The following is a 23,938-nucleotide window of genomic DNA, read 5'->3' as shown; positions in this document are numbered from 1 at the left end:
CACCTTCTCTTTAGTTTAGATTTTTCCTCCATGTAGTGTTAATTGTATCATTTATTTTGACAAAATTGTAACATTATGCACAATGCAAAGCTACAAAAAATATGTATTAGTTTATCATACAAATAGCGTTTTACCGCGGACTTTTATTTTGAAGGAAAAATCCGAAAACCGGAAGACTTGTCGATTAACCGGTGAGGCTCCAATTGGTGAGTTAAAAAAAAAATCTTGTCGACTACGTGATAAAAACAAGTGACGTGTATAAACACTGGATGACTGACGGGGGGCGCTGTATTGAAGCCACCACGCAGCCATCTTGGCACTAAATTCTTAAATATCTTTTGGAAGCTGTAGAATGCATGTATTAATGTCTACGTTTGTTTTTGATAAGTATATTATATTACAGACACCTTAATGCATACTTTTAAATTATATTATGTGAGAAACATTTTCCTTCAAGTATTTTCTTTTTAGAGCGTACTAATGTTACTGTCCCTACTACAACAAAATAAATACTTAAATACATGTAATTTTGTCTTTGAAATGCTTAATTGAAATACTGTAGAATTCCATTTATTTCTATGGAGGACTGCTCCTATTAGGGAGTGCCAATATGGCTGACTGGTGGCTTCAAAGTCTCTCAGTGGCCAATATATAGAATCAACAATCCAGGGTTTGTATATGTCATTGGAGGAAACCAAGGTACCAAGGTTTCCGGTCAGACTGCTCCTACAGGGTACTGAAGTTTAATTTGCAAATGTCACAAGCTTGATGTAGTCATTGTGTGCTACTGTATGAATATCGGACCAAATACTTAACTTTTTACTACTGTCCCAATGCTTTTGGTCCCCCCAATACGTTTTCATTCATATCACTTCAGAATGTGTTGCTGTAAACACAAAGGAAAAACAAATGGTCTGTTTCAGTTTCTGAGAGTGAAGCGAAAGGGATAACTGGGCCAAAAATCTGTCTTCTCCAACTCACCAAGCGAGTAGCTTAGTTTCTGTATGGAGGTCAATGAGAGAGTGTCGAATTTTGTCAACAATATTTTTTATGGCTTATTTGCTACGGGAGGTTTATTTGACCTAATATAAGTTTCGCAATGCTTAGGAGTGTACTGATATAAGTAGGACACGTGACATCCCGGTAACTGTGAGAAGAAAAAAAAACTTTATTGCGGAGTTGTCTCGAGATGGCTATGCATATTCATGACAAGAGCCTTGTAGCATAGCGTCTCTCTCATTGAATACTAGGCGTTTGATGTCAACCCCTTTCATTGAATATTCAAAAAGTATCAAAACATTAAGATTCAATTTAAGCTATTATATAAAATATTTGCTACGAAAAGATAGCTCAATGTATGGGGCATTGAACAATCAGCCTTCTGCAGACTCTGCCACATGGAAACATAATCGATAGAACATATTTTCTGCACAGGAGGTTGCTGACACTTTAATTGGGGAGGACAGGCTCATAATAATGGCTGGAGCGGAATATGTGGAATGGTATTTAAAAACAACAAACACATTGTTTCCAATCCATTTGCTCCGTTCCAGCCATTATTATGAGCCGTCCTCCCCTCAGCTGGCTCCACTGATTTTTCTGGTACTGTCCATCGGTGGCTCTTTTGGAGTCAGGTCCAGGAATGGTCATAATATGAGGGTTCAGATGGACCTGCAAATTATATTGTTAGGGGGATCTGAAAAACCATGATCAGTCAATTGGAAATATCATTATACTCTTGGGTAAAGAATTTATTTTAAGGGCAATTTTCAGCAGAAATGTTACAATTAGGGAGGTTCAGGACCCTCAAGACATCACAGTAAAATGGAGTGATGTATTGCAAAGGAAAGAGCAAAATGGCATTCAACTGGGAAAGATGGGTTAATCTGGACATTGAAAGGTTGGAGTAAAGATCAGAATTAATGGTGGATTGGCGCTGTAGGTGAAAATCCAGCACTTGAAGAAAGAGGAAATTGAGAATATACTGTATATATAATTATTTAACTACAGGTACCATAGATGTGAGTGAAATAGTTGAGAGTAGCAGTGGAAATATTGTCCGTTTGTTTACTCCAATCAGGGTAGGGATGGTAGGGTAGGGGGAAACAGGTATATTATCAAAACAATTAAATGAATAGAACCTACAATCTATCTGCAATAATGAAGCTGATCTACCCCCCCCCCCCCCCCCCCACTCCAAAACAAGTAAAAATTTGAACAAAAAATACTAATAATGACTAGCTGTATTCACCAATCCAAAGAGAAAAATAGGTGAACAGGTCAGGGTTCAATAGCCGCAGGCAGACCAGTTGAAACTGGAGCAGCAGCACGGCCAGGTGGACTGGGGACAGCAAGGAGTCATCATGCCAGGTAGTCCTGAGGCATGGTCCTAGGGCTCAGGTCCTCCGAGAGAGAGAGAGAGAAAGAAAGAATTAGAGAGAGCATACTTAAATTCACACAGGACACCGGATAAGACAGGAGAAATACTCCAGATATAACAGACTGACCCTAGCCCCCCGACACATAAACTACTGCAGCATAAATACTGGAGGCTGAGACAGGATGGACCGGGAGAAATCTCTGTTATATCCTCTATCAGTGTCATTTGCTTTGAATACTACACCACCTTCCTCTTTCTGTGTGTGTGTGTGTGTGTGTGTGTGTGTGTGTGTGTGTGTGTGTGTGTGTGTGTGTGTGTGTGTGTGTGTGTGTGTGTGTGTGTGTGTGTGTGTGTGTGTGTGTGTGTGTGTGTGTGTGGGTCACTGAAGCCTAGTGCTGCTGACTTAAAAGTGAGAAGTGCAACAGTAGGCCTACTAGCCTTCCATCCTCATCCACATCCTCCTTTTTCATCATAACTTAGGCGTCCAACATTCTATATGAAGATGATATTGTAGCTAGCAATGAAGGGAATAAACTCAAAAGTGCGTTGTTCATTTAAACGGCAACGTTTCTCCAAAGTTGAATGTATGCATGCCATGACATCATGATGTCTTTGAGAACTGTGAGATCCATTCAAGATCCATATTGCCTGGGCTCTTCTCAATACTTCCTTAGCAACTTAGTTGTCTCTCGTTACCAATATGTTCCAGTGGGGGGAAAGGAATTTAAGAGTCATGATGGAGATGGATCTACATAACAGTTGCATTCCCTTCTGCGTACAGTATGTTGCACAATAGTGGTCTCTCTGTTGCCAAGTTGCCATTGTTCACTATTAGTTCGGCCAGAGAGTAAGAGGCTAAGCAAAAACTTTCACTCTCGCCAAAATCTGTCCAAAAAAAGGGAAGGAGACAGGTTAGAGAAGGAATTTTAAGCCTTGAGACATTTGAGACATGGATTGTGTGTGTGTGCCATTCAGAGGGTGAATGGGCAAGACAAAATATTTAAGTGCCTCTGAACGGGGTATGGTAGTAGGTGCCAGGTGCACCGGTTTGTGTCAAGAACTGAAACTCTGCTGGATTTTTCATGCTCAACAGTTTCCCGTGTGTATCAAGAATGGTCCACCACCCAAAGGACATCCAGCCAACATCCAGACACAACTGTTGGAAGCATTGGAGTCAACCCGAAACGCATTCGACACCTTGTAGAGTCCATGCTCCGACCAATTGAGGCTGTTCTGAGAGCAAAAGGGGCTGCAACTCAATATTAGGAAGGTGTTCCTAATGTGTTGTATACTCAGTGTATACAGATCTCTGGTTAGGCATACTGTCACACAGTCCCATACTTTTTAATCACCTGATTTGGGACTCTACAGATGAGTGAGCCTGTTTCTATTTGCATATGTGGGCAGGCAGAGAGAATATGCTGCCTCGGAAAGTGTTGATGTGTGCACAGAAAACTGGGAAAACCTGATCTGGTACTTGAGAGCAGGATAATAGACTCATGGTGTCAATAGGGGCTTCCAAATAAAGACTAGAAGATCCACCGCCCTGCTCGCACCCACACCGATTCCTCATCTCAATAGTTGTAGTAAACAGAGAGAAAACAGCAGTTATCGTGACGTTGCACGATGTCACCCAGCTCATTTACAACACCATTTTTGAAAAAGCCTCTGGGGAAAAAACAAGTCATTCATCAAATACTGCATGCTGCCATGCTTTCCCATGTTTTTCTAAAGGGTGTATAGTACATGTCATACAGATGTGTGACTTTTGGGAAATAATAATTTATTTGCAGAGTTCAATGTAAAACACATCCAAATTGTGCCACCATTGAGGTGCCCTTTCAAACCTGAACTTTTAGGTTCCACTTCACTGCTGTGTTACCTCATGCTCTCTCTCTAATTCCTCAACGTGTGTCAAAGTAATCTATCATTTTTCTAATGTTTTATTGAAGTATTACAAAGTTATATTTTATTTGGCCCGTTAGCGTGCCGCTACTATGCAAATGTGTTATCAGTGGTTCCTGGGGCCATTTCCTTATTGTTCTGTTGCTTGAAAACCACAAGGTCAAAGTACTTAGATTTTCCCGTTCTCTGTAAAACCATAAATACCGATTCTGTTCCTGTCACTCAAGCAGCAAGTCGAACAAAGCCACACAACCACAGCTATGAAAACAGAAACAGCTAATGTACTTAGATCATATACATTGACTCTGTACCGGTACCCCCTGTATATTGCCTCGCTACTGTTATTTTACTGCGGCTCTTTAATTATATGTTATTTACATTTTTTACTTAACATTTATTTTTCTTAAAACTGCATTGTTGGTTAAGGGCTTGTAAGTAAGCATTTAACCTTAAGGTCTACACACATTTGGCGCATGTGACAAATACAATTTGATTTGATTTGATATTCAACACCTAGCGCTACATATTTCTGTTGCTTCATTTCCTTCCACACCCCACATGCACACCGAGACACACTCAAAAACACACCAACACCTTTTCCCAATTCGTTTTTTCATAGACAGCATTCAATCGCCCAACTGATAAAGAGTAAACATATGTTCAATTTGCATAAACCTAATACATTTCCATGATCGAGATACTCTCCAAGACTTGACAGGAGGTGATGAGATAATAAGGAAGTAACAGGCGGGGCAAAGGTGTCTCTCTCTCTGTGTGGTTGTTTCAAGCAGAAAAAAAGAGAAGTCACAATAAAACAAGTTGCAGACAGCCATGATATGAGATCAGAGGTGACCGAGAGGAGGACGTGTGAGAAAATGAAAAGTCAACACTGGTGGAATTAAGCAAATAAAGGATCGGTGTAGGCTAATCAGGGCACGAAGATAACCTAGGAGGGCCGACATACTGTTGCTTTTAGTTTCGAATCATTTCAATAGAAAATAGTCATTGGCGTTGGTGCATTTTCAACATTTGTACTGTGCCACCATGGTTTGGTCTTCGTCACTAGCAATGGGATTATCTCACGTTATAGTGTGCCTCTGTGTGGCAGGAGTGTGGGTGAGTCATTTTCACTTTGCTTATTGTATCACTTGAATAGTCCGGGCCTCTGTGGTTTGACGTATGCTAGTGGTTTGATTGTTTTTTAAAAACTTTGTCTGCTTAAAATAAGTTTGTTAAGAGCAGAAAATATGCCTATATCAATTAAAGCTTAAATGAAAAGGCAACAACACTTGAATCAGTACAGTGCACATGAATTGCTGCGTCATGTAGGTTTTGGGTCTATTTGCTTGAAATTCCAATTCAAGAAGTTAAAAATAAACAATTATTGAGTTGTAATTCCATTTTTACCCCTGAAGTGACTGAATTCAAATGTAATTGACTCTAACAGGTGTACTGTTAAATAAAGATATTACACAGTAACATTTTATGACTGACTTTGTTAAAAGCAGCAAACAAAATATATTTGTTATACAAAGTAATTCAATATGAATTTGCTTCTACACAGGCAGCCCAATTCTGATGTTTTGTCACTAATTAGTCTTTTGACCAATCAGATCAGATCAATAATTGGGCAAAATGTCAGAATTGGTCTGCTTGTGAAACACAGCCTAAGTAGACATACCTTTAATGCATCTTGCTGTAGAGTTCGCTCTGAAATGATTTTCTCATCAAAAGGCAGATACTCCCCCAACCAGATGATTGGAAACTGATATACTCTATAATTCTAGCTGCTGTCGGACATCAGCTGGAATTTTGACATTTACTGTAGTCGAAATGAGATCGATTTATTGGGGGAGATAAAATGCAACACTTATGAAATGCAACCATCATACACTTTCTTCAATGTTCCTAACGCTTTAAAGGGGCAGTGCAGTCAACAACGTGATTTTCCTTTTATCATGATATTTACACACTATGAGGTCGAAATAACACTCTGTGAAAGCTTTAAAAATACATTTGAAAAAATGCCTGTAATTTCAACCTGTTCCAGTGGGATGGAGTTATTGGACCACAACATGACATCACAATCTGATCGAATTATTCTGACCAATGACCAGTCGTCCTATATTTGCATATGTATCCTCCTAATTTGAAGGGGTACGCGAGGTAGGCTCTAGTCTAGAGTCTAGATGATCCTATCCGCCAATCAGGGCTGTGTATGTAAATATATTTACGTTTGTATCAACTCGCTTGTACAATCAGGCTGAGCATTTCAATGGCAAAAAGGAGGCACAGGGAAATAAATGATAAAACATGTATATTTTGAGTTATTCTCATGAAATAAACACACACAGTGATTTATTGGACATGCAGTGATGGCATTAAATATAGTTAGCTACTGATAGTTAGTCGTAACTGGTTTTGTAAGTTTACATTGGAATTAGGAATAGGCCTATTTGAATGGTCAATTGAATTATAACACAGTCGCATGTAATTAAGGCTGAATAAGATCCCCTTAGATACCGTGAGTTATTTTTAGACCTCTGAGGTTTATGTCACAATTTGGGGAAATACACAATCATTTCCAGAGAACTGATGTTGTAAGCGATAGACTCCTCTGTCCTATTCTATTGTACAAATACTGTACAGTTGTTCTTTGGTTCCCCCATGATACTGTAGTAGTAGTAAGACACTAATCAACATAGCCTACTACACTGCTTTATACAAGTACTATAAGTAGTAGGAGAGACTCGTAAGGCGAAAGCAAACACATACAAGCTAACATTGCGTGAATATGCTTGTTACACAAAGCTGAAAACCACAAGCGAATCATTTGGGCAAATGTCTATTGGTCGCTATTGGTGAAGTATGGCAAAATGTATGCTTACAGTTTGGGATTTCGAGAAAGGGAGAGAGGGTCATTTCAGATAATTCACATGGCTTGATTTACAGCCTTCGGGTAATGGAGAAGAGAAAAAGCAGAAATGATAACAGCTGTATGAAATGTAAAAGCAGGAAGGGGGAGCAGAAGGAGTGTGAGAGTACACTTTGGAGAATCAGTCAGATGTGTAGTTCATTTTACAGCTGTTATAACCCACCTACTAAATATAGTTATACTGAAGCTATGTCTGTGTGTGTGTGTGTGTGTGTTGCCACCACTGTCCCATATTTTTGTATGTTCTTCTAACATAGCTGTAATTCTGCTTTCAGTGTCAAACATCTGTAGCACCAACTGCTACACCTACAATCCCACCTACAATCCCTAAACCACGTAAGTTTTCAATCTCATACCCTGCATCATTTGACGGGTGATTGAGTTACGCTTTAACTTCATGTACATGATATTTGAGTTATATTACATGTCATAGCTAGGGCCCTGTGTTTTGGTTAATCATGTAACATGAATTGGATTTGAACCTATATATTTAAAGCTTTTTCCATCAAACGGTCCCCTTTTCACTTTATGTCAGATGCTCCAGCACCATCCTCAGACATTGCTTGAATTTTTTGGGGTGGGTCTCATTTACGGAAAAAGCTGAAAAGAAAGATTCATATCCAGGTCATGTGACATGATCAAAACAAAACACAGGGCCCAAGTCATAGCAGATGAGACTAAGTCCTTTTTTTGGAGAACAATGATATTGCAAAACATTTTACTGACTGAATTTTTCTGTTTTGTGTCTCAGCTCCCGAGGATGTAAAACATGTCACTGTGACAGGGCAAAATGAGACCAGTGTAACTCTGGAGTGGACAAAGAATACGAAGTACACTTATGAACTGAAGTTCCAAAATGGGACATCATTGATAAACACCACTGCAACAAATAATGTACGAGAGACACAGACAGTCTCCTCTCTCACTGCTGGGACAGAATACAACTTCACTCTCTTCAGTGTAGAAGGGAGTGACAGGAGCAGTGGATTAAACTTTACAGCTGATACTGGTAGGTGGACATTGGATGCATTTTAAGCTATTAATATAGGTCTTTAAGCTGTTAATATATGAAAGTATACAGTATACTGTACCTGTACAGTGAAATCATTTGCATACTGGTTTAAGGAAATACAACTGACCTTTTTAAAAAATGTTTTGTGTCTCAGCTCCTGTCAATGTAGATCATGTCAACGTGACAGGGCACAATGATACCAGTATAACTCTGCAGTGGAACAAACCAGAGAATGGCGTCGGCCGTTATTGGCTGCAGTTGCGTGATAAAGTGTATGCATGCTTCTGTCATATTTGATTTGCCTCTACTTTTTTTCCAGCTCCCACCAACGTAGCTCAGGTCAATGTGACAGGGCAAGATGAGACTAATGTAACTCTGCAGTGGAACAAAGTGAATGGGAACGGGATCACTTATGAGCTGAAGTTCAGCAATGGGACTAATACGACCATCCCTGTATCTGATGTAGATGGACCAGTGACATACACAGTCTCACCTCTCAATGCTGGGACAAATTACCACCTCCTTCTCTTCACTGTGTTCAAAGTAGTACCAAGCAAGGGATACAATTTCTCCGCCATCACCCGTGAGTCTCTTGAGAATGGATTCTGTGTCATTTCTTGCATCCTTAAATGCCTCCGTATTATGTCAATGTATGCACTCATGACTGTAAGTCACTTCGGATAAAAGTGTCTACTAAATGGCATATAATATCTTGCTTATGATGTCTTAGATAATATTACATCTACACATTCTAAAATCTACAAAGTGAGTGACGTGAGTTGTGAATGCATTATAAATACACATTGTGAATGCATTGTAAATACACATTGTGAATGCATTGTAAATATACATTGTGAATGCATTGTAAATTTACATTGTGAATGCATTGTAAATATACATTGTGAATGCATTGTAAATATACATTGTGAATGCATTGTAAATATACATTGTGAATGCATTGTAAATATACATTGTGAATGCATTGTAAATATACATTGTGAATGCATTAATTGTCATTGTTATCTTGCTGTCTTTCTATCTTAGGTCCCCTCAGTGTAGGTGGTGTCAATGTGACAGGGCAAAATGAGACCAGTATAACTTTGCAGTGGAGCAAAGTGAATGGCACAGGGATCACTTATGAGCTGCTGAACAACACCCTTAGGACTAATACTATCATCCCTGCACCTGATGAAAGTGGAACAGTGACACACATAGTTTCACCTCTCACTGCTGGGAGAAAATACGAGTTCACACTCTTCTCTGTGTTTGAAGATGTCAGGAGTACTGTTGGAAGCCAATTTTCTGCAGTCACTGGTAAGTGTATTTTTTTTAGAAATTGGGGGGGGGGGGGGGGGGTACTAGATTGTCTTTCAGTATTTTCATGGATCACTCTTGTGTGAGATACATTAAATACTGATATATCTATAGCCTTAAAAAATATATATGGTTTGTCTTCTCAGAAATATTGTTATTACATTTTAACATTTTAGATTTGGATTCATGCTTTATAACTCTGGGATCTTCTGATGCTGAGTAGTTATTGGGATTATTTAAAGATCAGACATGTACAGAAGTCATTTTTGAAACGGTGCATTGACTGTGTTGATTGGTTATGTTTCTACTCTCTGTCTCTCTCTCTCTCTGTATTAGCTCCCCTTAATGTTGAGGCTGTCACAGTAACAGATACACACCGAAATGAGACCAGTGTAACTCTGGAGTGGAAAAAGCCGGCGAACGGAGTCTCTGGTTATGTGCTGCATTTCGACGATAAGGGAAATAAAGACATTGATAATTTAGGAGAAACAGTGACACATCAAGTTTCAACTCTCGTTCCTGGGAAACGATATGCCTTCACCCTCTTCACTGTGTTTGAAGGCATCAAGAGCAGTGGCGCAAGCGACTTCACAGTCACAAGTAAATTTGCCTTTTTAAACCTTGGTCCCCCAATTAGAATCATCTCACAGTTCTTAGCCTAAAATTGTCCAATCAGTTGTTTTATGTGGCTACAGTGAAAGTTCGCTCTTCAAGTTGGTCCCACTTTATTTGGACAGTCCAGATGGTCTAGGGTTTTATATACTATGGAGAAGGATCGAGTCTAAACTCAGCAGAACAATTGCCTGAATAACACAGTCGTTTGACACATAAAAACATAATGTGAGAGCTATTAAATGTGAGAGCTATTGACAGAAGTCCCTTGCTTTTCCCTGCAGAGATATTTTGCTCTGCTTTATCCTGGGAGGTCACCAGCTCATCCATTCAGACTGTGCTCCTGTCCGAGATAGTCTCCTATGGAGAAGCCAATAATGGCAGTCAGACTGGAGTCGCCCATAATGTTAATGGCAAACTGTCATTCACTGACCTTTACCCTGGCGCAAAATACACGCTGACTCTTTGGTTTGAAAAGGATTCTAAAAACCTTTCCTTGTGTAAACAGGTGGAGACTGTGGGTGAGTCAGTCTCTTACTTTGTCAACGTGACCTATTGTGTTTAGTCCACTTTTCCACTAAATATATTAGTAGCCTAGCATTGATGTATTATGGTACACCTGTAGGATAGTGACTTTAGCAGGGAGTTAATGTGACATCTTCCTTCTTTGTTTTAATCAGTTCCCCCAGCCCTGATAAGACCGAGATGTGACTATTTGTCCAGTGGCTACGCTTTCTCTCTGGCCTGGGATGTGCCGGAGGGAATATGGACCAGTGTGGAGGTGAATGTGACTGGGAAAAGCCCTCAGAGGGTCGAGGGAGAGTGGGTGATGAAGGCGGACATCGATGGGGTTCAACCTGCCCAGGCCTATCAAGTGTCTTTGGCCTCAATCTCTGGGCATCGGATGAGTAAGGCTGTCTCTTTCAGCTGTAATACAGACCCAAGAGGTGAGTGAGCCTAGCATTTATCTTTAAGCATTTCATGTTAAAAGGTTCAATGATTGGTCAATGATATTTGGATTACCACCAATAACAGCATCTACACACAGCATGATGGGATATAGCTGCCATGCCTTCTGCTGGCGGAAAACCATGGGATCTCACCCGCTTCCTGTATTCAAAATGGAGAGCTTTTATATCTTGTTTTATATGATCTTTTGATACTAAATGTGTGTTGGTCAGTAGGCTTGTGTTGCTCATTTGCTCAGATTACTCTTACATGTTTAGAAGTAAACCTATAACCTATTTATTAACATGTCGTGCCCTCTGCTCTCATACTAAAGCCCAGGTTTCTTCCCTATAGGGGTCATTGCAGGGTCAGTCATGGCTGTGCTGCTACTCTGCCTCCTGGTTTGTCTGGCTTTCTTCATATGGCGTCGGAAGCCAGAAATATTCAGGTCGGTGCTGCTGCCTTCACAATGACGTTAGATAGGGAAACCATTTGAACTCAATAACCAATGCTTTTCTTTTCCCTTTTCCAATAGCCGGCCCAAGTTGTTGTTTGTGGATTCCAAACTAACCAGCAATAAATTCAAGTATGTACAGTATAGAGTTAATTTTCAGTATTTAAGAGTCAGACTTAGTCGCTAAAGGGTTGGAGTTTAAGGCTATGTACAGCAAGGCCAAAAAGACATGCATTAGACCACGCAGCTGTTAATAACAGTAACGACCTTTGGAATATTCAACTGAGAACTTACTATCTTCTCTTTTTTCCCCAGAGCTATTCCCATGGGGAAGTTTTCAGACCACTACCACACAATGAGCGCTGACACGAACAGAGGATTCAGTGAGGAGTATGAGGTAGCGATAAGGATAACGTGCTCTCTCTGTTTCCATCATGGTGTTGGTAATGCAAAGTGGTTGGGCGATTGTCCAACGTTGCGTTCCCTACCGTATTAGAATGTATTTTTTCTTTTGCCGTCTTGTAATCCATCTGTTTGTCTGCGCATAAGCCTTTAGCTGACAGTTCTGAATATGTAAACATCCATTTTTTTTATTTTTTTTTACATTATGCACGATCTATGCTTTCTATCTCTATGCAGGGCTTCATCCCTGTTGGCACAGAGCAGACTCAAAAAGCAGCCCTTCTGGAGGAGAACAAGAACAAGAACCGCTTCACCAATGTACTGCCATGTAAGTGTACTCTGGCTGCCATTTCTACAGTACATATCATATGAACAACATACCGTTGTTGAATTCACATCACCACTTTCTATTGCAATAGTTGAACTTTGTGTCAGCCAATCGACTAAGTATAATAGGGTGGATCAGATATCCCTCAGATTCCAGGCAGAGTTTTGGCCCAATCACCCCACCTGCAGATTTGATACAATTTGAGGTTATAGTTTTAATCGTCATAATCCCCAAAGTGAAGTTGTTAAATCATCAAGCATTTTAAATCCTTTCTCTCTCTCCAGATGACTGGTGTCGGGTGAAGCTAACCATCCTAAACCCCAACATGAGCTCTGACTACGTAAATGCCAATTACATGCCAGTACGTACAGCGGCATATCAGTCATAGATTTCCTAATACAGAGCAATGTCCATATCAGTCCTAGATATCCTATACAGCTATTCTTACTGGGACTGCAGTAATTAGATCAGTACTAGAATGATGTACTAAACTGATCTCAACCTTGATAGCCTGCTGTAAAAGGCCTACTTACGGTAAAGGGTTGGCTTGAAACATTGCATAGCACCAAAGGTCAACTTTCACCAATCTTACAAGTTATTCGCCCGTATATGTTCTTCAATACATCCCCACACAACCCTTTATGTCAGTTATAAAATGGCATAATGTAAAAAAAATATTCTAGTGTCACGTTACGACATCGCTGAATCATATGATGCCTTAGAGGAACTTCTTACACCTGTAAATGTTTACACATCTGAGTCATCGTGGATTACTCTAAATCGAATAGGTGTGTTTTCTTAACCCTGGTGCTTTTTGTCTCAGGGCTACAGTAACAGCAGACAGTACATCGCTGCACAGGGTCCCCTGCCCACCACCGTCAACGACTTCTGGAGAATGATCTGGGAGCAAAGCGTAAAGGGTGTGGTCATGGTAACCAACTGCACCGAAGGAGGGAGGGTGAGTCCTGTCGGAGTCCTCGTTAATGTGTTTGCTTTGCATTGTGTGTGTGTGTGTGGAGATTGTGGTGACATCACAGATAAACAGTGATAGTCATAGAAATAGGATCACTAGAACGGGAAAAGCCCCTCAGAACATGGCAATTTGACGGATTCCATTCTATGTACTGTATGACCTAACAATGACCTATTCTGTCTGTGTCTCCCTAGACTAAATGTGAGCAGTACTGGCCTTTGGACTACACCCCTTGCCTGTACGGAGACCTGTTGGTAACAGTCAGGTCAGAGAAAAGGGTAACCAACTGGACCCTGCGGGAGTTTGTAGTGAAAAGTGTAAGCATAGTACTTGTTCTACTTATGAAACCTGGGTCATCATGTTCAGTAGGGCACACAGTTGCAAAACGTTCTGCTACAAAAAATGAACATCTCTGATCTTATTGGACAAGATCAGGTAGTTCCTTTCGGTAGCACTCTGTTTCAAAATGTTCTCTCCCTTCTGAAAACCACCCTGGACAAGGTTTTCAGTGCATTCTCTGCTTACTACCCGTGTGAATGTCGCCCCTGCATTTAAATAATTCTGTCTTCCAGAGGGACACATCCGAGGAGCACCCTGTGAAACACTTCCACTTCACGGCCTGGCCCGACCACGGAGTCCCAGAGGGAACGGAGGCTCTGATCCAGTTCAGGGGGCTGGTCCGACAGCACATAGAGAGCCAAGAGAACAGCGGACCCACTGTGGTGCACTGCAGGTAATGTTACAGCACTGACAACACCCAGCCATTACTCTACACAGAGAAAAATTCTAAATAGGGATGTGCAATGTGGCAACCCTATTGCGGTGTTCGAAGAACGCACTGTTAACCAACAAGTGAGGTGTGTTTTCAATGACTGGTGGTGACAGTTCAAGGATAGGCCTAGTTTTAGGTTGTCTCTTCATTGAACTGTATTGTTCTGTGCTCTATCTGTAAACGTGTACATTATGTTTACATCACTCTCCCTGTCTCTCAGTGCTGGGGTGGGGAGGACGGGCACCATCATTGCTCTGGACGTGATGCTACAACAGCTGGAGAGGCAGAAGGCGGTGGGCATCGCTGCCTTTGTGCACAAGATGAGGCTGAGTCGGCCGCTCATGGTTCAGACGGAGGTAAGGCCTGAGTTAGCCTAATAGAAACGATCACCACATTAACGCTAGGTACTACCCTAAAACATGGGCAATATCTATTGATTAGGGTTGGGCGATTATCTAGATTGTCATACCGTTTCTGTACCACACTGGTGTATACGGTATTACCGAACGTGCACAAAACTATTTAGGCAACAGTGATCTTGATCCGGAGGGCATTGAATGTCTCTGCTGTAACCAAGAGGCTTGATCTTGACATCTAGCCACTTAGCTAGCAAGTTAGCAAACCAAATGCATAGCTGGAGGCCTGAGCTGGATATCATTTATTTGACACATCTTACATTTCTTTGTTATACTTAACTTGTAGTTGTAATCAGTGGCGTAACACACAGCTCCGCAGCCCCGCCCTCTTTGGGTTTAATGACTAAAGGTTTGATAAAAATGAATGCATGACTCATGAGGCTCCATTTGTGGCTTATCATTGCCATTTACACTCTTTTAGTCGCAGTATGTTTTCCTGCACCAATGCATCATGGATTCTCTGGAGCCCAAAGAGAAGATGATAGAGGAAGCCCTTTATGAGAACTCTGACCTGATCTACGCCAACGCCACCGCACTGAGGGAGTTCCAAGCTGCCAATCCAAAGGCCTGAAGATAAGGCCATGGATTGTCTGCTGTGAGTTCGTTTTTTTTTCAACCACTTTGGCACATTTTTCAGATGGAAATGGTACATTTGAAAAACTCTCTAAGTACAAAATTCTAAACTGATAACACTTGTAATGCCCCTTACTTAAGCAATAATGCTCGAGGAGGTGTGCTATATGGCCAATATACCACGGCTAAGGGCTGTTCTTAGGCAAGACGCATCGCGGAGTGCCATATATTGGCCATATTTCACAAACCCCCGAGGTGCCTTATTGCTATTATAAACTGGTTACCAACGTAATTAGAGCAGTAAAAATAAATGTTTTGTCATACTTGTAGTATACGGTCTGATATACCATGGCTGTCAGCCAATCAGCATTCAGGGCTCGAACCACCCAGTTTATAATAAACTATAATTCCAAATGGTAGCACATAGTGACTCTTTCCACTTTGTCCTATTGAAGCACACAGGCTGATGGAGGATGATGATGAAGTATTTACAGCCACATCCATGTATGATTTGTTTTTACCTTCCAACATAAATCAATTCATACATTTATGAGATAAAAATATAGAAATGTAGTGTTCAGCAGTTATCAAACTATACATGTTAACTAGTTCACTGGTTCGAATCCCTAAACCGACTAGGTGAAAAATCTGTACAAGGTGCACCTGTGTAATGATCATGCTGTTTCATCAGCTTCTTGATATGCCACACCTGTCAGGTGGATGGATTATCTTGGCAAAGGAGAAACACTCACTCACTTGAGAGAAATAAGACTTTTGTGCATATGGAAAATGTGTAGGATTTCTTTTTCAGCTCACATGGGACGAACACATCACATGTTTCGATTTTTGTTCAATGTAGACTGAATAGGTATCCAAATTGAAAGAATGATTTGGTGCAGTGAACAAGTGACTGAATTTGTTTGTTGCAATCAGTCAATTGAAAATGTTAGATTTGAATCATGAGCCTTTTTGATGATCTGTTTTGAGTTGTGAAAATGTACCACATGCTTGTGAAAATTGCACCAATGTGATTGACTTAAAAACAAAAAGTTTAATCTTGCTAATTTCTTCTGTATGTTGAGATTTTTATTTAAATATATTCACATGTACATAATGTTTAAGCATATATTGCATGTAATCATTCACTGGCTATGTTCAGGAGAATTCAGCACACTTCACATTCACGTAGGTACTTTTTTAAATCATTGTGTTAGAATACTCAATGCTGCTTGTGTTTTCAATAAATGTCAATTTTAGCCTATCAATTTCTAAATCGCAATTCAAATGATTCATGGAGGATTCGATTTTTACTTGACATTTATTGACAATGTATAAAAACATGTAAATAGATAAACCCATAGTATTGTCATTTGGTTTTCATGTATCACAAAGCGTGATAAAATAAAATATTTTTTTGTCAATCCAGTAGCACCTATTTTCACAAACTGTTATAATAAGGGACCGAACCAACCTCCTATTAAACCCAAATGTCAACAACCATTTTATACAAACATGTCCATTGTCCTCAGTCTGAAACGCCGTCATTCCCGGAGGAATGCGAGAAATAAATGCCGATAATGGCAGCTCTGGATTTTTCGGCGTAGCTAGGCACCTCCACCACCGGCACCTGGTGATTCTCGGCCGGGTGCATGGTCTCTAGCACGGTACCGTTGAGCACAGGCACCGAAAACTTCTTAGCGATGTTATGCAGGACGCAGCAGGCCTTGATGATCTCAGCCTTCTTGTCCAGACTGTTCTGCTGCACGTGGCCCAGATTGGCCAGGCACCTGAAGCGCCTCTTCACCAAGGTGATGGTCCTCTGGAGGACCGAGTGGATCATGCCGTGGGCTGCATTGAACCGCCGATCCGCCTTCTCTTTGGCTGGCGAAACGGTGGTCAGGAGGTGTCTGCTCAACGCATAGCCTTTTCCGGCTTTGTGGGATCAAAAAAAAAAAAAAAGGCAAGTATGAACATTGGTGAATCACAACAGACTTTTTTAACACTGACGGAGTGACCCACCTAAAGTCAGACCACTGTTTATGGTCTAACTCACTCAGAACTGTTCCAGACCAACGCCAACTTACCTGATTTCAGCTTGTTGATTGTTTAAAACGGATGTTAGTACTGGGCTGAAACAGCCTGTACACTTAATAGAGCTCCAGGACCAGGAGTTGGAGACCCTTCATAACAGGGGTGGCTAGTGGGTCTGCACAGTATTTCTAGTCATAAGAAATGTATAAAACACATTCCTGTGTAGAATTAGCTTACCAATGATCCAATGCGTCCCATGTGCTCCATGCTTTAGTTGCTGGGCAATATCCGACATATCCCATATGGTTTGCTCTGGTGTGCTGCCAACGCAGCAGTTTTCAACACTCATTAAATTCCCTTCACAATCGCAAATGACTTGGGTCATGACGGTGTGGTTATCCATTGTGTTCCGAAAAGCTTCCTTGTCGTGCTGAGGTGGTCTCACCTTGACATGCATGCATCCCACCATGCCCATGGAGGTCGGAATCCCGCATATTTTCTTGATCTCGTGTGCCACATTTGCTCGTTCCTCACCATTCGCCGGGAAAGTGATAAACTCCCTGACCATACCAGACAACACTTTGGAGACATTGTTGATGACTTCGTGAATCTCCATTTGCTCCATTTGAATCATATCTACGACTTTGGTTGACAAAATACCATTTACGTAATAGTCCAGTGCCACTATCACCATTTCATCGACGGAAGGTCCATTCATTTGCTGGAGCGTGGCTTTCATCCGGAGCCTGACGCAATCCGTGATGAAACTTATGCAAGGTCTAGTTAAACGGAACCTCTCAAATAAATAATCATCATTGGAATCGCCCAAGTAGTTTTTCTGTGGCTCTGGGAAGTTGTTTGCCTCGGCCTCTTCGTCGTCCTCGTAGAGTTCTGCTTGAGCAGCTAACCACACAGCGGGAGCAAAAGCCATGTCTAGGCTAGACTAACAGGCAAATGTTTGCAGAGAAACAACCCGTGTTGGATGCTCGGCATGGAATTAGAACATCCCGGCTAGATACTTATCTAAGTCCTAAACATGTCACATTTCATTCATGTTAAGCTTCAACTACACACGTTTCTTTGCACCGAACGATTGTAAACAATGAAAAACCTGGTGGAGGAAGGAAGGAAGTAAATCTTCTTCATTGGTGGACATGGTCTGTAAAGCAGTTTAAAGGGGTAGACCCAATGGGTACACCGCCATCTGTGGGCTGGAGGGCTCGAGAAGCCTTTGCTACAAATGTACAGTATGACATGTATTTTACAGACTCTCAAAATAATGTATTGATAAAATCAGTGGTGGGAAAAAGTACTGAATTCTCATACTTAAGTAAAAGTAAAGATACCTTAATAGAAAATGACTAAAGTAAAAATAAAAGTCACCCAGTAAAATACTACTTGAGTAAAAGTTTAAAAGTATCTGTTTTTAGATGTACTTAAGTACAGTGGTGGAAAAATTACTAATTTAGTAAGTAAATGCTATACATAAAATTCCGTATAGCAAGCAAACCAGATGGCACGATTTTCTTATGTTTTTAATGTACAGACTGCCAGGGGCACACTCCAACATTTAATTGACAAATGCTGTATTTATGGTTAGTGAATCCACCAGATCAGAAGCAGTAGGGGTGACAACGCGTTACATGAAGTGGACCATATTGATGTCCTACCTGAGCATTCGAAATGTAACGAGTACTTTTGGGTATCAGGGAAAATGTATAATGTCTAATAGGAGTAAAAAGTACATATTTTCTTTACTTACTTACTTTACACCACTATATATCATATATTGTATTCCCAAATTCAGAATATCACCTTTAAATGAAAATATGGCAAACCTTATCATTTCCCTCTCAATACATCAAAACCAAAATCAATATGTAAGAATGAGATGTAGCGTGCCTCGCAGTTCTGAGTAGATATAGACCCCTTTCCAGTACACCGCACACTGACCGACTATTGGGGGCAGTAAGAAAGCCATCGTCATCTACGCCTTTTCAACATAGCCTAGATTTACGTTTTTATTACTCCTAAAAAAAACTGTTTTGGGTTCTCATATGCTTATGTTTTGATTCTTGCATGAACAGTCCCTAAGATTATATTCGGTTGTGATCTTTGCAAAATAAATGATTTGCGATGATGATACAAACATTATATTAAGCAGGACATTCAGACGAGCCTTAAAATGTCATTCTAATCCAAAAGTAGTGTGAAATGCACTTTTTTTTGTGCTGCCGTTCTATAAGAACTCCCCTTTGTTCTGCCACTAACTTGCGCGGATCGCCCTCATGCGGCAATGTTTGCAAACACAGAAAGGGGTCTATATATGCCACCTACAGGTATGGATCAGATTTGGCCCCGTAATTTCATTACAAAGACACATAAATCACCTGCATTATGAACCTCAAAAACTTCCAATACCGGAATTCTTATATTATTAGCCCATTATTTTCATTAGATGGCCTAATATAACTACGTACTCCAATATTTACTAGTAGCCTACCTTATTAAGGTATGCATGATACCCTCCGAAATGCTTTGTTAAAAGGCCCAGTGCAGCTGTTATTATGCTGATTTCAAATATTTCTGGGTAACTATTAAGTACCTTACCACATTTCCATCCAGGTTTTATGCGAGTAAAGTCGTACTGTATAAAATAAATCACGACAGCTCTGATGGAAACAGGAAGTTTCGGTACAATTTTATAAATTCCGAAAGAACATTTGTTCGTTCGACATGTTGGGATCTTTTTTGTGTCGGTAAAATGTATTATGCGAGAAATGGCGGTGGAAACGCCTTTATTACCAAATATTGATATAATAACCATGATATCGAAGTAAACTTGGGAGTCACGCAATGACATACTGTGTGGTCCTCCCACTACGACTCAGGAAACCATGCAGTTTATTAGGCTGCAGATGAAATAAGTTCTGATGAACTTCACAGGGTGGGGAAAGTGCACGGTGATCTTGATGCACATTTCCAAGGGTCTTATTCTGGTGACATGATGATCGATGCTTGACTGCCGTTTGACAAATAAAAATATTCTTGCTCATATCTATAGTAATCTCATCATGTAGACCAGCCTACCCGCACTGTATCTGCGAACTGTTGACTAGGGCGCACGCACCAAAACTAGAGTAGGCACATTTGCTATATAAGGCAACAGTTTTTTGGGGGACAAAACTATCAGTAGAGTTAAAAATGTGACGGAAACACATTGAATTTTAGATTTTTATTTGGTACGTTTAAACCTAAGTGAAAAAGTTAATTTTGTGGACAATACGTCATCACGCACATATTTTTATTCGCAAATTATCCGTTTGGTGGAAACACCACAAAAATGTGCACATTTTTTATGCAGATTTTAGAAATGGCTTTTTAGCAAAAAACAAAACAATTTAGAAGGTCCTGTTTAGACTTTATTTTCAACCAGCAACTATCGGGAAATAACACTGGTATAAAACAGAGAACATTTTTAATTTTGACTGCACCGGGCCTTTCAATTTCCCCCCCTAATAAATATAGGCCTAAGGGTCACCTTGACCCACAACTGAAATTCCAGCAATTGTGCTAAGCTAACAATATGCTACCTTCAACTTCTTCCAAACTGCACACACTCAGAGACATAAAAATTATATCCACGAGTTCATCTGACTCTGGTTAAGTAGGAAAAACGGCTTAATTCAGAAAATCCCGGACTATCCCTTTAAGCCCCCATCACGAAGAAAAATATTTCACCTTTATTGATTACCAACATGAACACTGGACTATCACGTTTCAACATAACTGGAACCTGAAATTTGTATTTTGTGTGTTCTGCCTGAAATTAGTCATTCATCTTAAGGATTGTTTGTGTTTATAGATAATAACATACTCAAACAGAAACAACACAAAAACAACACACCCACAACAGCTGATACACACCACAACATGTCCACACCTGTCCATGAACACACAGTAGCCTCTCCTTTCAATACACATATACATATTGAAATCCAACACGATTATGTCTGTTGGGAAATGTCAATGTAAGGTTTCCAGGTTTTTGCTTAATTTGATTAAACACAGGATCTATTTGACTGTAACAACATAGTGCAGCCCTCCAGTTCGTTAGTGACATTGATGACGCTTTCCAATTTATAGCTATACATGTTTTTTTGCTGCAATTAGACCTAAAGTTACAAAACCTTCTTTGATATTGGTCACCAATATTTACATTTCCCAATGTACATAATCATAGAGATGGATGGTTATAAATTCCTAGACACAAGGATATGATAGCACAGACTTTATCCCAAATGGTGTCAGTTTGTCACAGGAGCACAGCATATGTAATAGGGTTCCTTTAAAAAGAAAATCTCCAACAGAGATATGACATTTCTGGGTGCTTTACACGCTTTCTTGTAGGAGTGTAGTAAAAGGTATTTTAAAACGCAATAATGTATTTCTAAGGTTGTAGGAGCAAATACACGATACAGTATAGTTGAAGTCGGAAGTTTACATACACTTAGGTTGGAGTCATTAAAACTCGTTTTCAACCACTCCACAAATTTCTTGTTAACAAACTATAGTTTTGGCAAGTCGGTTAGGACATCTACTATGCAAGTCATTTTTCCAACAATTGTTTACAGACAGATTATTTCACTTATAATTCACTGTATCACAATTCCAGTGGGTCAGAAGTTTACATACACTAAGTTGACTGTGCCTTTAAACAGCTTGGAAAATTCCAGAAAATTATGTCATGGCTTTAGAAGCGTCTGATAGGCTAATTGACATAATTTGAGTCAATTGAAGGTGTACCCGTGGATGTATTTCAAGGCCTACCTTCAAACTCAGTGCCTCTTTGCTTGACATCATGGGAAAATCAAAAGAAATCAGCCAAGACCTCAGAATTTTGTTTTTGTAGACCTCCACAAGTCTGGTTCATCCTTGGGAGCAATTTCCAAACGCCTGAAGGTACCACGTTCATCTGTACAAACAATAGTACGCAAGTATAAACACCATGGGACCATGCAGCCGTCATACCGCCCAGGAAGGAGACGCGTTCTGTCTCCTAGAGATGAACGTACTTTGGTGCGAAAAGTGCAAATCAATCCCAGAACAACAGCAAAGGACCTTGGGAAGTTGCTGGAGGAAACAGGTACAAAAGTATCTACATCCACAGTAAAACGAGTCCTATATCAACATAACCTGAAAGGCCGCTCGGCAAGGAAGAAGCCACTGCTCCAAAACCGCCATCAAAAAGCCAGACTACGGTTTGCAACTGCACATGGGGATAAAGATCGTACTTTTTGGAGAAATGTCCTCTGGTCTGATGAAACAAAAATAGAACTGTTTGGCCATAATGACCATCATTATGTTTGGAGGAAAAAAGGGGATGCTTGCAAGCTGAAGAACACCATCCCAACCGTGAAGCACGGGGGTGGCAGCATCATTTTGTGGGGGTGCTTTTCTGCAGGAGGGACTGGTGCACTTCACAAAATAGATTACATCATGAGGGAGGAAAATTATGTGGATATATTGAAGCAACATCTCAAGACATCTGTCAGGAAGTTAAAGCTTGGTCGCAAATGGGTCTTCCAAATGGACAATGACCACAAGCATACTTCCAAAGTTGTGGCAAAATGGCTTAAGGACAACAAAGTCACGGTATTGGAGTGTCCATCACAAAGCCCTGACCTCAATCCCATAGAAAATTTGTGGGCAGAACTAAAAAAGCATGTGCGAGCAAGGAGGCCTACAAACCTGACTCAGTTACACCAGCTCTGTCAGGAGGAATGGGCCAAAATTCACCCAACTTATTGTGTGAAGCTTGTGGAAGGCCACCCTAAATGTTTGCCTTAAGTTAAACAATTTAAAGGCAATGCTACCAAATACTAAATGAGTGTATGTAAACTTCTGACCCACTGGAAATGTGATGAAAGAAATAAAAGCTGAAATAAATCCTTCTCTCTACTATTATTCTGACATGGCAGCGCTTGGAAGTGGGCATAATGGCAGGCTGTACAATTTCACCTCTGGCCTTCACTATGGCCATGGAAGTCATCATCAGGGCATCGAGATGGGTGGTCGGCGGTGAGAGAACTAAGGAAGGGCTCCGTCTCCCACCTATCCGAGCATACATGGATGACATGACTACACTGACCACCACTGCAGCATGCACCAGGCGGCTACTTGCAAAACTGCAGGATAACATCAAGTGGGCCCGGATGAAAATCAAGCCAAGCAAATCTCGAAGCATCTCCATAGTCAAGGGACAGCTTAAAGATGTGAGGTTCTGCATTGGAGATGACCCGATACCAACGGTGTCTGAGCAACCCGTCAAGAGCCTGGGTAGATGGTACAACGAAAGCCTCCGAGATAAAGATCAAGTGCAGCAAGTAAGACAGGACATCGCCGACGGACTTGAGAACATCAACAAGACCCTACTGCCTGGGAAGCTCAAGCTTTGGTGCCTACAGTTTGGACTTCTCCCCCGGGTAATGTGGCCACTCACCGTCTATGAGGTCCCAATAACAACAGTGGAGAAGATGGAGCGAACCATTACCTCATACGTGAAGAAATGGCTGGGTGTCCCACGATGCCTGAGTAACATCGGCCTCTATGGCAAAGGGGTCCTTGAACTACCACATACAAGTCTAACGGAGGAGTACAAGTGCTCTAAAGTAAGACTTCAGATGACATTGAAGGACTCCAAAGACCAGACCATTAGCAAGGCTGCACCTCCCCTACAAACTGGCCGGAAATGGACATCATCCAAGGCTGTGCAGCAAGCAACATCAGCCCTGAGACACCAAGACATTGTGGGGAATATCCAGCATGGAAGAGGAGGCTTTGGCCTGGCAGCAAGCAAACCAACGTTCCATAAGGCAACAAC

The 23,938-nt window shown here is 40.8% G+C and overlaps 2 protein-coding genes across 3 annotated transcripts; one reads left to right on the top strand and one right to left on the bottom strand.

Annotated features, from left to right (window-relative positions):
* The first annotated feature begins 5,108 nt into the window (after positions 1-5,108).
* LOC139570427 (receptor-type tyrosine-protein phosphatase H-like) lies at positions 5,109-16,449 on the top strand. 2 transcript variants are annotated; one of them, XM_071392299.1, is made up of 18 exons: positions 5,109-5,401; positions 7,496-7,556; positions 7,972-8,229; positions 8,552-8,815; positions 9,277-9,546; positions 9,883-10,146; positions 10,443-10,679; positions 10,839-11,105; positions 11,461-11,554; positions 11,642-11,692; positions 11,876-11,957; positions 12,200-12,290; positions 12,575-12,651; positions 13,114-13,248; positions 13,458-13,580; positions 13,836-13,996; positions 14,256-14,391; positions 14,873-16,449. In XM_071392299.1, the coding sequence occupies exons 1-18, from the start codon at positions 5,330-5,332 to the stop codon at positions 15,020-15,022; spliced, it is 2,793 nt and encodes a 930-aa protein (XP_071248400.1). In that variant the 5' UTR covers positions 5,109-5,329; the 3' UTR covers positions 15,023-16,449. The 2 variants fall into 2 exon arrangements, with proteins under 2 accessions (XP_071248400.1, XP_071248402.1); XM_071392301.1 differs by lacking the exon at positions 10,443-10,679 and having other exon boundaries at positions 5,110-5,401.
* On the bottom strand, positions 16,089-18,223 carry LOC139570428 (putative nuclease HARBI1). Its single transcript, XM_071392302.1, has 2 exons — positions 17,293-18,223; positions 16,089-16,956 (listed from the first exon to the last, which is right to left on the bottom strand). Exons 1-2 carry the CDS (start codon positions 17,984-17,986, stop codon positions 16,550-16,552), a joined length of 1,101 nt encoding a protein of 366 aa, XP_071248403.1. The 5' UTR covers positions 17,987-18,223; the 3' UTR covers positions 16,089-16,549.
* Between the last annotated feature and the right edge of the window lie 5,715 nt (positions 18,224-23,938).

The sequence above is a fragment of the Salvelinus alpinus genome, chromosome 3 (genome assembly GCF_045679555.1).
Source record: "Salvelinus alpinus chromosome 3, SLU_Salpinus.1, whole genome shotgun sequence".
Taxonomy (NCBI): Eukaryota; Metazoa; Chordata; class Actinopteri; order Salmoniformes; family Salmonidae; genus Salvelinus; species Salvelinus alpinus.
Note: the sequence above shows the minus strand (reverse complement) of the source record. Positions and strands in the feature narration are given on the sequence as shown.